This window comes from Trachymyrmex septentrionalis, unplaced genomic scaffold (genome assembly GCF_001594115.1).
Source record: "Trachymyrmex septentrionalis isolate Tsep2-gDNA-1 unplaced genomic scaffold, Tsep1.0 scaffold83, whole genome shotgun sequence".
Lineage (NCBI taxonomy): Eukaryota > Metazoa > Arthropoda > Insecta > Hymenoptera > Formicidae > Trachymyrmex > Trachymyrmex septentrionalis.
In genome coordinates, this window is record NW_017306018.1 from 978,823 (window position 1) to 994,227 (window position 15,405).

Below are 15,405 nucleotides of genomic sequence, written 5' to 3' on the forward strand. Positions count from 1 at the left end.
ACATTTGTAAAGCTCAAGATCATTGGAAGTTCTTCCTCTTGTTTTCATGTAAAATGAAAATTCAATGAAAAAATGTTTTATTATAGTGTTTTGAAAGCTCTTAAGATAAGCTATGGGAATATAAACTAAAAAATGGAAGATTCTATTCTAAAAATTCAAAGATCTTGCTCTAATCTTGACAACATCCACCAAGATCAAATCAATGATATTTTATATTCTATCCGAAGTCACAAAATTTTTATCTAAAATGGTTTTCCCTAAAACGCAATGTTCAAAAGATACTTTAGATCATTATTTCAAATCCTGTGCATATACATGCATGTGTATATAGATATAGAGTGTCCCGAATAAAAATGGCCAAATTTCGAAAGCGTATAGAGGATCGATAAAGGTTTGGCCATTTAAGTTTGGGACACCCTGTATATATAATTGCGGTTACGATCGTTCTTTATCGCATATGTATATATACATATGTCTCACTATCTCGCTTGCGAACGGCTCGGAAAATTAATTGAACCATCGTACAAAAATCAAGAAGTCTTGATTTGCTTTCTATTTGTTCCATTTAACGTTCACAACGCTTACGAACATCATTTTATCCTCGTTATTAAATATTAAACAAGAATGAATTGATACAGGGAAGCGTTTCGAATGTTAAGTAGAACGCACCCTTAGAGATTTCAGCTCGGGTAATGAAACATAAAAAAATTATGATGTAAAATAATTTTTTCTGATTAGAAACCCTGGTTATGGTCCATTTGATACTGCAAATGTTTTGAAGCATTGGCCAATTATTGAAATTATTTCTTCCGATTGGTCAGGTACTTCGAATCATTTGTAACGCCAGTGGACCATACCTTCTATAGTATAACAGCAATTTAGTTTCCACCAAAGTCCTCAATTCGAATTTATTTTGATGCAGTACGCTGTTTCTATTGGAAGTAGCGACTTTGCGAAGCGGGAATTAAATGAATGCAATCAAACGCATTTCCATCGATTTATCATAAATTTTGGTTCGCCACATTGGATGTGAATTAATGCTTCGGTGGAAACTAGACTAGTGATGTGCCTAGAGTCACGTGATTATGATATTCGCTGATTGTGGCTAGAGTGAATTCTGTTGAACGATAAAGATAGAATGACACAATACCATTGACTATTGTGTCCTTTTTATGAATTTATCATTAGACGTAAAGTAAAGATAGAATAGTATTTTCATTCCAGTCAATCAGTAATATCACGACTGTGACTCCTAACTCATCTCTGTTATACTGTGTACGATCTCTATTTTTGACTCTTGAAAACACGAAGTAGAATATTGCATTACTGAAAGTTGTAATAAACTGCGGTAAATTAGACATAAAAACATTTAATTGCATTATAATTTATTGAACTCATAGTTTTGCAAGACTTTTCCATTGATGTAAACTGTATATCTGTAACTATGGCCAGTATTCATAGGCCGATATTTACGGGCTTTCTACAATAAGTTACCTAAGCTTTAAGTCTTAAGCCATAAGAAATTGATCAATCATAGTCAATTATTCTTCTTACATTCAACTGTGATTGGTCAATTTCTTACGGCTTAAGAAATTACTTAAAGCTTAGATAATTGTTTACTGTAGAAAGCCTATTATAATTAGTTCTTATATTTAAAAAGGTCTTGAGTACAGTCTTGAGATATCATAATCATATATTTTTCCCAATAAATTGTTTATAGATTTTAATATGTTTATCAGCATTATTATGATCTTTCTAAGATGTCTATAAGCATCAAATTATTAAATTGCTAAACAATTTAATTTGTGATATTACAGTAGTTTTGTCGATACAGCGTTTCAAGACTGAAAAATCAATTCGGTGAGTAGTTTGGCAAAATTTTATACGTAGTATATAAATTCATACCAAATTACTTATAAGTATCTAAAATATAGTTTCGACCGTTATGGACTCTATTTCTTATTGGTTGTGTACTTAAATATAAGAATCCACTATAAATATCGGCCATAGTGTTCTTATTTCAAAATTAATGTCTCAAAATATTAATGCAGCTCTATGGGCGATATTCATAATTAGATCTTATATTTAAAACTATCTTAAGTACAGTTTTAAGATGTCATGAACCAATCAGAGAGCAATATTAGCATATGAAGACATTACTTAAAACAGTTTTAAAATGAGAACTAACTATGAATATCGCTCTACACAGCTGTAATTGATTTGACATCTTAAGACTGTATTTAAGACGGTCTCAAATATAAGAATCTAATATGAATACGACTGCAACATAGGTTGTTTTCTGATGGTCAATTTATCGATTTCACGTTTCGTTATCAACGGAAAGCTTTTAAGCTAAATAATGCGGAGTAAGAAATAAGAATCGTGACGTACAAAGTGTCGATGAAATCTGCGGCACGACAACTGCATAGATCATGATCTCATCCGCATTCTCTTTTTTTTTTTTAATGTTGAATTAGCACCTTTTTAGGATTCGCGAATGAGTCCATGTTCACGACTCTCTTCCGCGGGTGGACAATCGCCCGCATCACACAAATTGATCACCATTGAGAGAGAAACGAGAAGTTAATTTCTCAAACATAATTAATGATAGGTATTCGAGTAAGGGATGTAACGATGAGAGTATTACGTTTCAATGATTTTACCAAGAAACTAATGTTGGTGGGAATCGAAAATAAAACGATTTGTTGTTAGATGTAGTGATTCTGGAAAAAATATAAAATTTCTACATATACAACAAAAGTATTTGCTTCTTCTTTTTTACCTTTTAATACTTCTTCTTTTTTTCTCCTTTCATATTTGCTGTTTTTTTACATTATTTGTACGAATCACGCGAATGAATAAAATATTGCGGTTGGTAACGTCACAGAACAGTTGGAGTATTAAGGATATCAATCATGAAACTTTAGCCTTAGGATGAAAAGTGAAAGATAAAAATTTTTGATTATTGAAGTTAATGGAGAAATTTTTCACTTTTCGTCCTAAGAAAAAAGTTTCTCTCTCTCATGGTTGACATCCTTAATAAACAAACACACGCGACAAAACACAGTATTTGAAGTGCGAGGGACTCCTCTCTCAATTGACTACGGTAGTGACAGTGTGGCACAAGAGAGCGCCAACAGGCACACAGCGAGCTGTCGCGCAACTTCATGACTTCACGTGTCATATGGCGACGGCGTACACGTCGGCGAACGTCGCAGCGATTGCGGAACGTCATTCAGCGCCGCTGGACACGTCGAGATACGCTTCCGTAGATAAGTACGCATACAAGTGTTGTGTGTCGTGAGCTCTCAACTCGTCTCGTATTTCTTCTGCCCGCTTCTATCGCACTCTTGTCGAGGGGACGTGCGAGAACGATGGCGCCGAAGCAGCGGATGCGTATCGCGAACGAGAAGGCGACGAAAAACATCACCCTACGTGGAAACGTCCCCAAGTCGTCGGTGAGTTTCCCTTCGCCGAATCGCCCGGCTGTGATTCCTCCGGGCTTCTGAAACGCGGTCCGGCGGTTCTCGAGATTCGGCCGGTGAAGTTGCGCGGATTGCTTCCTCGAAGTCCGGATTTTCCGAGAGAAAATTTGTACCTAGGAAGCGCATTTGCACGACGTTTGAGAAAATGACATATGGATGAGGATTGAAAATTGATGTACCGCGTATGAGATAAATCGCGACGATTCAATTCGCCTGTTTGCGAGGATATTCTATGTAATTCTATGTAATTGTCAATCTGAGGTTATAGATGTTTATTTCTGACAGATCGCTGTCAAATTAAGTTGGACATTCGTTTTCTCGTTTGCAAATCAGCAAAATTGTTTGTTCCACTGGTTATCTAACGTTTCACAACGAACGGTTTACCTCATGACGAAAGAAACTTGCATCTGTCAACAGACAGTATCTGCCATATGTGAAACTAAGAATGTAAAATTCTTGGTGAAACTCTTATGTTAAGATGTATGAAACATTAACATTGATAACATCTTTGTTGCAATGTTTACTAAATGCTGAAAAATATCTTACATTTATCATCCAAGTCATATGTTCCATTTGTTTACTCCACATATATGATTGACGTACTTGATACTTAAATTTCATGTATGTGTTTCATTTGTAATCTGACATCGATATCTGTATAACTAAGCAGAAACTTTTGTTGCATTAGAAATTGCAAGAGGAGGGATCTCCAGTTGGACCTTGGCTCTTAGCTCTGTTTCTCTTTGTTGTTTGTGGATCTGGTAAGTACTTGTGATAATCTAGGTACAATAATTTGAAATAAAACTTTTCTATTTCCTCTCTTGTCCTTAGGTTTGTGTTTTACTGCTGCATTAGAACTTTCCTCCTCGCATTTGCCAAATATCAGACATACCTATTTGATTTTAAATATACAAACTATACATTAGTTTTTGAATATAAAAAAAAACAAACCTGTTGACATCAGGGAACAAAAATTCTATTCTTAGTATTTTTTTTTCTTCAGTTTTATTATAACAAAAAATATGGATACTAAGGCTGGTAATAAAACTAAAAGTATACTAAGGCTGGTATTTGTAGTTAATTCTTATATTTAAGGTTGTCTTGAGATGTCATAAACCTGGCCTTATTAGCATCTAAGACATTACTTAAGACGATCTTGAAATAAGAAGACATAGAAGACTATGGTTGGTACTCATAATCAATTCTTATACTTAAGATTTATTAAGTACAGTCTCTTAAAATGATATTGCGGAATCATATTAGCATTTTAATGTTACTGATGACTTGAAATAAGAACTGACTATAAATACTGATCAGTAATGAAATATTTTTATTATACACATGCATAGCTAAGGAAATGTGACAACGTTAGATACATGAAGAAGCTACAAGTGCTAAGGATGGAAAGTTGTCAATAACTTTACATGCAACTTGTTCAAAATGTATATATAAATTTATAAACTTGTTCTTTTTCAAATTTTTTCATTTATACTTTAAGATTTATGTCTTTATAGTTCCATGCGAAACATATTTTGATTAAAAAACATTTGTTACAGCCGTGTTTCAAATCATCCAGAGTATCAGAATGGCTTGAAGATGAAGAAAGAGAAGATGCTACTGTTGATATTATTACGACAAACCATTTACAATTCGTTGATATTCGAAGGAGACTGACAAACCGTTTTAATGTAAATTATAAAGAAGATTACAGATTGCGAGAGACGGAACATGGCAAAATTTAGACAGTAGCTGAAAAATCATTTTCCTTTTGCAGAAGAAGCTCAAAGATTTATTTATAACATTTAGCATTTATACAAACGTTTAACTTAATTGCGCTACATATAGACGAAGAGAAAATGCTCGAATGTATTATACAAAATAAATACTGTCCCAAAAAACAATATATCTATCAAACTTGTGAGAAAGAGAAAATTATTTATATTGAATTTTTTATTATGCTTCCAACATAACGTTTCCGTTAATGTGTGTTAACGAAGATGTCTATGTGATTTTTATCCAAATGTATTCCTTCGTCTATGTGTATGTAGTAAATAATTGTATATATACACACGAATGATTTTATCATGCAGATTTCTTCTCAAGCAGGTCTGCCCAATAGCATGTAAAGCTCAACTCCAATGATTGGACAGATCTGTTTTAAAGCATTCCACTGTAAGCAGTTGGTAGCTTTCTGTTGTAATGGCCTTCGAACGATGCTTTTGTGTTATGAGGTCGTTATAGACATATACAAATATATATTATACATCTCAAAAAATGATTTGTGAATATGAAATATTTGCTACTGACGGTGCACACATTGTCTCTTTTAATAAGGTATATTATTAATAAAGTTATATATTGTTTTACATGAACCATGTTTCAAAATCATTTTTATAAAGCTGTCCTTTCACTTGATTAAGAGGGTATTCTAGTATAGAAGCCGAATTTTTATTTTTGCGAATTTTTTAAAAATGTAGCATAAAGTTTTTTTGGGATAGGGGTGTTTACATATAATATTTATACATATTTGAAGAATGTTTTTATTAAAAAATAACTAAATAATATTCTGTAAATACTAAGTAAGGTAATGAAAAAAAGTAAGGCCATGACTCTCACGATTCCAGCTATTTTACTCATCTGAAGCAAAAAAACCAAAGAAATTTTTAATTGGTATGAGTTTGGCTATAGCAGGTACATACCAGACGAAAAAAATACTGAAAAAAATACTGAAAATTAAAAAAAAATTTATAATATAAAAATCAAAACTTAATATTCGATATGACGTGCTAGTACTGAAACTCTATAATGCACGTAAACTACAGATTTTCTTGAGGTCTGTTTTCTGTTATTGAACTAGTGTATGTATGTATGCATACACTCTTTTGGAACTAAAGTCGGTAACACACGATGCTTGTTTTCCTGTTGGATTAGAATCTTGTCACCGTATTGGCTGCGGTGCTAACAGTTGTCAGCCTTGCAGACAATACAGTGGTAAGAATCTAATCTAGAGCTACTTAGAACATACGTATGTACGTTCTAGCTAGCAATCCAGTAAGAAAACAAACATCGTGTGCCACCGGCTTTGAAGATAGATATATCATTATAACGGCTGGTATTATTTTGAATTGGTACGTCAGCGACGTAACGTTATTGGTCGTTATGGGCTGGTTGTTCTAATCTTCAAAAATAAATAAGTGATAATTTACCTAATTGGATAAATAAAAGAATGAAAGAATAGAAACATAAAGAGAATAAGAGAGTAAATTAGTGAGCTGAAGTTTACCGAAAGGTAGAACAACCCAGCCTGTAATTGTGAACAACCGAAGTCTGCTCCCCGAAAAGGTTATCGTTGGCTCCTTCGTCGCAGGTACTATAATCGTCCGTATAGTGACTCGAAAATCCAAATAGGTATCTTAAGAAGAAAATTTCGCAGAAATATTACATCGATCTACGAAATAACTGCAAGTCAAAATCACGAGAGACTGTTGTAGATATTCATAGTATTGACGATATTGACACAATCAAAATGTCCAACATATTTAATTTATTGAGCGGACTTGCTGAGTCTAATGAAGGTGAGAGAAATGTGTTTCCACGATTATATTTTTTTTACATCGCAAAATATGTGTGTATTATAAGTCTGGTATACATTTCTGTTTTTTATATATAAATTTTAAATAAATTAGACAAAAAATTTTCGACTTATAAAAGATGATTAGTATGTGAAGAGGATTATAGAGGATTGTGCATTCTAAATCAAGAAATTATCTTGGTTTGAATAAGAAATATGTTTTACTAATACATAAAAAATATGGATAGAGAACTATTACTAAGTTAAAAAAGGACTGCTGTAAAATATGTGTAATGTGTTAATTTGTCTACAGGTCAAATAAAGCCTATTGCACGATCTAGAACATCTCACGAGATTAGATCTCTTAAGACAATGGGAGGCACAAAACCGAAAGGACTATCAATAAGATCTAATTCTGATATGAATATATCTAAAATACAGTCAGCCAAGAAAAGTATTCATGATAAAGAACAGGATTGTTCAAAGTTGAAAGCAACACAAATAGATAGTCATGGACGTCCAATATCACCTGGAAAGGAAATATCAGCAAAGGTATTTAAAACTCATATTTGCTAATGTATTTTCAGTATATTAATATATATTGAATATATAATATGTATTATATATATTAATTTGATAGAATTTTCTTTTAAATCTTAAAAAATCTTTAGGAAATTAAAGATATTTAGTTTTTATTTATTAAAAATTATTTTAAGTATCTTTTTTTATAGAAAGAGATTGTACAGTTATCAAAGATTAAAGAGTGTGCTCTGAAGAAGGATACAATTAACAAATATACAAAAAATCAATTAAACGACAGTGTCTTTAAGAAGCCATTACAGCCTAAGAAGAATATCAAAAGGCTTCCAAAACCAGAGAAATTAGCACATTGGTATGACAACCAACATGATTTTGGTATGTGAATAGTTATTGTTATTTGATGTAGAAAGACAATTTATAACTTAAAATTAATATGCTATTAATTTTTTATAATGAAATTCTTTAATAAATTAATTTTTTATATAGATTATGGATACATTGAGGCTGTTGAAAAAGAATTTAAAGATCTATTCTCCAAGGAGAAAGAGAACATAAAACCTTGCGAAGACAACATACTATCAGGTATGAAGGTTAGTTTTATTATGTAATATATTTATAAGAAAGTTATTCTTATCAACTATTTGTTTTTTCTAGATCCAGAAACTTTGCTCTTGCCAGATATCATGAAACTTACTCCTGATAAAACTCTCGATGAAGAACACGAGAAATATTTATCTCTTAACTTACTCGAAGTATCTGATATATCTGATGACGAAAATCCGTAATGATAATTAATAATAAGAATTATATTAATATATATTATAATTTTATAATTTCTTTTATAAAAGTAGATAAGAACGACCTATTATAATAATTTATTTTCTATGATTAGTATATATTTTTATGTCTCCTCGAACGCACCCTGTGACAAATGTTATTAGAACACTATAATAATTAAAAACTCGTTAAGTTATTCTAATAGATAAAAAAAAATTTGACATAAAATGTAGTTTGTATAACAAAGTTAACATACAATTTATGTGCCTTTATATTACTCATCTCTCAGTCATTTTAATTATTTTAAGCGTTCTTTTATTCTTATTAGTATGGTATATATCTTAAAACAATTAAACTGTAAATTTATATTTGAATAAATCATTTTATAAATTTCACTTTTAAATGCTATTTTTTTGTTTTAGCTTCACATATTAGACAATGGCCTTGTTTAACAAAAAGTTTGTTTTGCAACTATTGAAATTTTTCTTTACTGAAAAAGGACTATTCCTCTAAGTCTAAAACATTACATTACAAATTTAAAGCTTCATTCTATACATAAACCTAATCATTTTCATAATAACAATGCAAAAGAATTTAAAACAACTTACATGCATTATGTCCTATATTTAATTTTAATCCGAACGTAGTATTACTCGCCCACAGTATGAAATTCACAGATTGAAACAATCATTCGGGATATCATACATCAAAGAGTGAGTTTTAACACAAAATGACTATATTTTTTATTTAAAATTAGTTTATGTGGTACATTTATATACATAAAAAATTTATGACTATTACATTAAACTTATACAATATAGACAGTATATTCGTGCAAGTATGTGTATGTGTATGTGTATGTGTCAAGTGTATGTGCGCGCGCGCGCGAGCGTGTGTGCGTGCGTATGCACTAACGTAATAATAGAGTTCTATATTAAAATTCACATTTATACTCGGTGTTTGGATAAAAACTTAATAGTCATTTACATCTAATTTGTATCATAACTTGCCATGGGTGGTAATACCGGAATGTCGTAAGTTTTTGCTTTTCTTTCGTTTCAAACGAAATTTGCGCAAAACGTTTAATCATTCAGATTCTATCCAAGCGACACAAAACTTTAAAATTTATGTTTATGCTATGCATGATGATAAAACGTAACAATTTGTATTTTGCCTTACAGAAAACCTTGAAGATCTTATTGTTTATCTCAAACAAATTTTTAGGTAGCATTTGGTATTAAATATGAGATTATGAATAAAAGATTATTAATTCAAACAATGTTTAAAACATTACGTCTTATATTAATATTCTATATTTGGCATTGAATGCGTTTGATCAACAAGTACATTTGTAATCTTTATGTAAACCTTATACGATACAAAATTCAAAATCTTTTTAGATGTTTTTAGCAGGATACAAATATATATATTTTTTCGAAAGTTTTGGTTGCTTGGGTATGATCATGTAATAATAATCTATGACGATAAAATGAAGCATATTTGAAGGGTGATAGGAATATCGCGAATGAACGCGAGGATGTGATGTCCGTAGGCCCGTGATGAGAATACGCAATATCCTTCTGTAAACTTTGAAAAGAGTTTACCGTCTTAACTGAGAATGAGCTACGTATATCCTTCACTTCGAACGACACAACAATCACGGGGTAACAGTATCGCCGATGATAGACTTATTCTTAAATTATAAACAATTAGATATACACGCATGTCTAAAGTTATCTTTCGATAATGTTACAATAGCGTGAATTGTTGTTTCAACTTAATGACAGATTTATGTGCCTACGAATTGTCATAATGTTCTCTTTTCTCTCCTTCCTTTTATACTCTCAATTAATTAACTTACTGTATACACACATAGGCTGAACTTGTATCTTTATACTTAATATACATCAAGTCAATTTTACACGTTTCTTCAGTGAATTCTTCCATTTTATCGGACAAACATTTAACAGACACTTGAGATTCTTGCGGTACACGCAAATATACAATGTACATACATATATCGGTATATTTTTAATATATATATATATACATACATATATATGTGAATGTGTGTGTGTGTGTGTACGCGCGCGCGCGCGTACGTGTGAGTGTCACTATGATGTAATTCTTTATTTCTTACATGATTAACAATATATAATATATGCATCCTCGTGTAATTCGTTTATCAATAGATTCTCCTTTTATATTCATTTTTGTTACTTTTTTAAATTCTTTTCTTTTCTTCATAAAATGCATGACACAAAAATAAATGCTTATATTTGTAAATTATATTTACCTTCTTTCCATCTCTCTTACACACATATTCTCGCGCGACGTATACACTTAATAACCATATATATAGCTTATTTTCTTCTTTTTACAAAATATCACAAAAATCACACCAGCCTTTGTTCGCAGCAAAAAACCATGTTGTTAAAATCTCGTTAAAACGATATTCTCGGTCCATTCTGCGCATCGCGCGCTTTCGCGTTTAAAAACATTAATATATATAATATTAACGGTATATCGATGCGATTGCACGTGCTCATGGGAACATACGGCCACGCCATATAATTGTCGTTGGCAGTGATTTGCACGTAACAGATAGACGAAAAATTCTAGCAAATATTTGCAAGAACTTCGAGTTATGTACCATTAGAAATTTCGAAGAAAAATGCCCAACTGCAACGTCAATTACCATGTGCGTTTCTCATTTACTTCAAATATTTCTTAATCAATATGCACTTAACAAATATTAATTGATTTTGTCAATTTTATGTTTTACAAATAATCGTGTGTGAATCAAAGTTTGATCAAATCAAATTATTCAAGTCGTAATGCAAGCTCGAATCAAGTTTGTACATACATATAAATATAATCGGATTTTGACAAAATACGATTACAAATAAACCTGTTCAATTCCGATTTGCAGTAAATTCATTTTCTCAATTATGAAAGAATTAACCCCTTCACATTTTACATTCATTGTAATGTATATTAAATTTAAAGAGACATTATCCGTTGAAATTATTTAATTCTATCGACATCATCTGAAATCTGATGTATATAATAATGCTATTATGTCGGAAAAATAATCAAAATTTCAAAAAAATTTATTGTTTAGTATGAATTAATTATGAAAATATACATAAATATAATAAAGTAACTTTTTTACATCGTCTTAATAAAATTAGGTCTGAAGGATTAACACTCATTATTTAATAACAGTTGAATTGATCGCGGAACAATCTACATCATGGTATATCTTAGCATGGTGGTCTTTTGGTATGGCAGATATGTTCTGTCACGACTTTAGTGTTTTTTATCATGTGCACGTGGTATCGCATATATACGTCGCATTTTATTCGCGCACACGATATAATATCGCCTTAGGATCTACAGACATCGATTTTTTCTTTTTTTCCTTTTATTCTTTTTTCTTTAATATTATTAATAATTTTGTCGCCTAAGTTGCCTCGATTCGAGATAAGTGTTCACGCACTGCGGAGCTATCGTCATCTCTGTATATCCGAATGAAGAACAAGAAAAGCAAATCGGACGACGAAACAATGAAAGCGCTAGTGACCAGCACGACGCGCGTGTTTTCACTGAGTGTAGGTCACACGTGTTGAAGGTGGAAAAATAGGTCTCTATTTCTTTTCTACTGCATTTCTTGTGTCATTCAAGTTTTCTTTCTTTCTCTCTAACATAGAAAAAGGAGAAACTTGAACGATACAAGGAATTGAAAAGAAAACAGACCCAATATATCTATATAAACGGTCTTTTATAAATATAGTTGTCTAATCGTTCTTATTGCATGATCTCTTTTAGCGAGGCCTGACGTACAGAATACGAAAATCTCTTGAATCCGGAGAACATTTTTACATGTTTCTTTTTATGTACATTAATTGAATAGTCTGATACCTCCAGGGAAAAATCTGTGTATGTCGTAACTCGTCACTCGTGCACTATTTATTCAAAAAGAATCGCTCGAAGTTATACTAGTGTCGACTCCTTTCTTTACAATTTTAACACATTTTATCAAACTGTTATTTTTGGGGAAACTTCTTCAGATCGCCACGTAGAGAACTTCCATATATAAAATATAATTAATTTTTTTAAATCGTACAATATATATATATATTTCTATTTATCGGAACTTTCTCTCTCTCTCTCTCTCTTTCTCTCTATCTCTCGATTTTATTCATTTTATCCATTATGAAAGAGAAATGAGAAACAGCGAGCGTTCAGCGATTTAAACTTTAAACTACTATCTTGCTATTAAACTCGCCCTTTTAGAATCTTAATCTTCTGATTTAATAATTTACAGTAGAGATGTCCAATTAGTTTCTCCAAAGGATCAAATTTCAAAATTTTAACTATATCTCACTAGTCACTTTACCTTTGAAAACTATCGAGTTCTTTGAACTAGTAATTTTCAAATAATCATTGCAACAGTTCAATCACAATGTTTATACAAAGTGTTTGGTAAAAACCGTAATAACGTTTAAAAGTAGATTCCTGAGATAATTTTAAGATGAAAATTCTGACCAAAATCTCGAGAGTATAATAGTTTTTAAATTATAAGCACTTAAAGTTAGCGAGTCATGTCAGCTAAAGTTCGTACGCTTAGGTACAGTTGGATTTTCCATTGTATTACATCTGGGGATCAATCATGTAATTTTTTCCCTAAGGCGGAAACGTAAAAAATTAATTTTTATATATGTATATACGTATTTTACGTACAAATATTAAAATTTTCATCTTAAAATGACCTTTATAGAAATCTATCCTTAAGCGGCGTTGTTACGGTCTTTATTTGTCAGCTTGTATATTACTCCAAATACAAATAAATGTATTTTGAAGAACTGCGATTTGTTGTCTTTGGTCACCTTGAAAAAGGTCACCTCAGGGTTATAGCTAAGGTCTACTTTTATTTCTACATTCTCTAAACTGATATATTTGTTTCACTTCAACATGTTGTACCGTGTGCATCAGTTCAGAGAGTGCAGTAAAAACAGATCAATGTAATAGTAACAACCAAACAATCTTCGAGATGATGGTCAGTTAGACAGTTTCTAAATTTTATATATTTTAAAGTCGCGGGCCGGACGTTGGGCATCCCTGATTTATAGGAAATACATTCCTAATCTTAGAAAAGTAATTTCGTATACAAACAAAGACACTTATGCCGATATTCTCGTAGCCATGAATCAATCGTTCATATCGAAAACTCATACATCAATACATCCTATCGTTGATGTATTATCCATAGTACGTCTTTCATAACAGTAGGCGCAATATAAAAAGAATATCTAAGAGTTTGAGATATACATTTGTTGTATTAACACAGCTCTTTCTCAAATTCCCTGTACTTGTCTCCCTGAATATTTCGATAATATACGGCTCGTTGAAAATGTTTTAAAAAGGAAAGAGATCTAAGTCTCTCTCCGATTTTGATGAGCTTTAAATCTGTTAATATTTTCTAGACAAAAATAAGGGTACGTTTTGTTTTATATGAACCCTAACGCACTTTTAAGGGATAAAACATCCCTTAGAAAAAAATCGGTTTTCTTCTTTCCAAGTAAATATTGTCGAAAATATAAACGACAGGAAAAATGTTTAAATAAAGTTAAAGAGTTTTAAAGTTAAGTAGAGATAAGTAAAAAATAATTTCAAAAATTTTGTTATAATTATAAAGTATTCTTCAAAACCCTTTAATTTTTTACTTCAAACATTTTGTCTATCTCTTATAGCTTCGACCATATTCGCTTCGAAAAAAAGAAACTTATTTGTTTCACTCCTTAAAAGTACATCAAGACACATACAAAACCAAACATATTTCTCATTTTTGTCCAAAAAACAACATATTCAAAGCTCATCAAAATTAGAAATAGACATGTGGATCTCTTTCCTCATAAATAGATGTCCGAGGTCACAATTAGCATTCAAAAATATACACACGGATAATCACGAATAATTAATTCTTCTTACGAATTATCCAAGGCAACACGATGCATCAGACTTGTTTTATACAATTGTGACAAAGTTCGATTAGCTTACCATTTATATTGATAATATCAATAACTATTCGCAAATGTCCGTCGAATTTTCGAAGAACGTGTGTTCACAATTTATTTTCTCCCATCGAATTATCGAACGACAATGTGTTTGCTCTGTCCTCATTTTTCCACAATAATCAAATAAAACCATCCAGAGACAAGAGTTTTAATAATATTATAAAATGTCTCCATTCCAGTTTTTACATCAAGTCTCGAGACCATTCGTTGTTCGTCGATAAGATACTGGAATTGAAAATTTGTTAAGCGACAGCCAATTGGTGGGCGAAAGCTGTTAAGCGCGCTTGAGTTCATCTCAACAATTTTAACAGTGATTCGTTAAAAAGATTTCAAATCTTATCAACCACAATAAAAAAGGAAATCTATAGAATGGACAAATATAATTTGTCATCCATAGGTAACTATACAACAATCACGCTCATCAAACGCGCGAAGTACAATAGAAATATTTGCAAAACTCACAAACTTTGCTTTCGCATTCAGCACAAAAAAAAAAAGGTTGATGATATATCATAGCTCATGACATATCATAGCAAACTATCATCAACCATCTATGAAATATTACAGATCATTTCTTCCTTATTACTTGGCCGTCGTTTATTTTATCATTTGTCATTTGGAAAAAAAAATATTGAAAATCTTAAACATGGGATTGTGTACGAATTGACACGTGTTGATCGTGTTTTCGTAAGTAGAACATTCGCAGCTGAGCGTGCGTCTGTCGCAACAGTCATGCGTGATGGCGACTCCCTCAATCTGCACTGAGAAATGCACTTTTAGAAATTTGAAAGAGCATTTACACAATTTCGTGCAATTAACTAATGCCTTCTACATCTAGCAGAATGACCTTCATGCATCTCACTTGGCCTCTTCCTGATCCATTGGCTCTTCGGAGACCTCTCGGGAATGTTCTGGTGTGGTCCTATATATTTAAATAAATATACATACATAT

General features: G+C 31.5%; 3 protein-coding genes across 10 annotated transcripts in view; 2 read left to right on the forward strand and 1 right to left on the reverse strand.

Annotated features, from left to right (window-relative positions):
- Positions 1-3,141: 3,141 nt before the first annotated feature.
- Positions 3,142-5,841, forward strand: LOC108754960 (stress-associated endoplasmic reticulum protein 2). 2 transcript variants are annotated; one of them, XR_001939739.1, is made up of 4 exons: positions 3,142-3,458; positions 4,174-4,246; positions 4,581-4,669; positions 5,042-5,841. XR_001939739.1 is itself a non-coding variant. In XM_018497641.1 (3 exons), the coding sequence occupies exons 1-3, from the start codon at positions 3,375-3,377 to the stop codon at positions 5,077-5,079; spliced, it is 195 nt and encodes a 64-aa protein (XP_018353143.1). In that variant the 5' UTR covers positions 3,146-3,374; the 3' UTR covers positions 5,080-5,837. The 2 variants fall into 2 exon arrangements, 1 of the variants encoding a protein (XP_018353143.1); XM_018497641.1 differs by lacking the exon at positions 4,581-4,669 and having other exon boundaries at positions 3,146-3,458; positions 5,042-5,837.
- A 715-nt stretch (positions 5,842-6,556) lies between these two features.
- Positions 6,557-8,446, forward strand: LOC108754959. Of its 2 annotated transcripts, none has more exons than XM_018497639.1 (5): positions 6,557-7,060; positions 7,370-7,608; positions 7,788-7,971; positions 8,083-8,178; positions 8,251-8,446. In XM_018497639.1, the coding sequence occupies exons 1-5, from the start codon at positions 7,012-7,014 to the stop codon at positions 8,379-8,381; spliced, it is 699 nt and encodes a 232-aa protein (XP_018353141.1). In that variant the 5' UTR covers positions 6,557-7,011; the 3' UTR covers positions 8,382-8,446. The 2 variants fall into 2 exon arrangements, with proteins under 2 accessions (XP_018353141.1, XP_018353142.1); XM_018497640.1 differs by having other exon boundaries at positions 6,558-7,060; positions 8,083-8,186; positions 8,251-8,368.
- Positions 8,447-14,929: 6,483 nt separating this feature from the next.
- Positions 14,930-15,405, reverse strand: part of LOC108755110 (histone deacetylase 4) — a 42,224-nt gene continuing 41,748 nt past the window's right edge. For all 6 annotated transcript variants that reach the window (XM_018497925.1, XM_018497927.1, XM_018497929.1 and 3 more), the window contains one exon: positions 14,930-15,375. In XM_018497925.1, coding sequence (XP_018353427.1) covers positions 15,312-15,375 — 64 coding nt within the window. In that variant the 3' untranslated portion in view covers positions 14,930-15,311. The remainder of the gene's footprint in view (positions 15,376-15,405) is intronic.

Bases quoted from the DNA above. Each gene is read 5' to 3' on its own strand.
- LOC108754960 (XM_018497641.1), top strand. From the start codon at position 3,375: ATGGCGCCGAAGCAGCGGATGCGTATCGCGAACGAGAAGGCGACGAAA. The intron at 3,459-4,173 runs GTGAGTTTCCCT...TTGTTGCATTAG, and splicing joins GAAACGTCCCCAAGTCGTCG to AAATTGCAAGAGGAGGGATC. The intron at 4,247-5,041 runs GTAAGTACTTGT...CATTTGTTACAG, and splicing joins CTTTGTTGTTTGTGGATCTG to CCGTGTTTCAAATCATCCAG.
- LOC108754959 (XM_018497639.1), top strand. From the start codon at position 7,012: ATGTCCAACATATTTAATTTATTGAGCGGACTTGCTGAGTCTAATGAA. The intron at 7,061-7,369 runs GTGAGAGAAATG...ATTTGTCTACAG, and splicing joins ACTTGCTGAGTCTAATGAAG to GTCAAATAAAGCCTATTGCA. The intron at 7,609-7,787 runs GTATTTAAAACT...CTTTTTTTATAG, and splicing joins GAAAGGAAATATCAGCAAAG to AAAGAGATTGTACAGTTATC.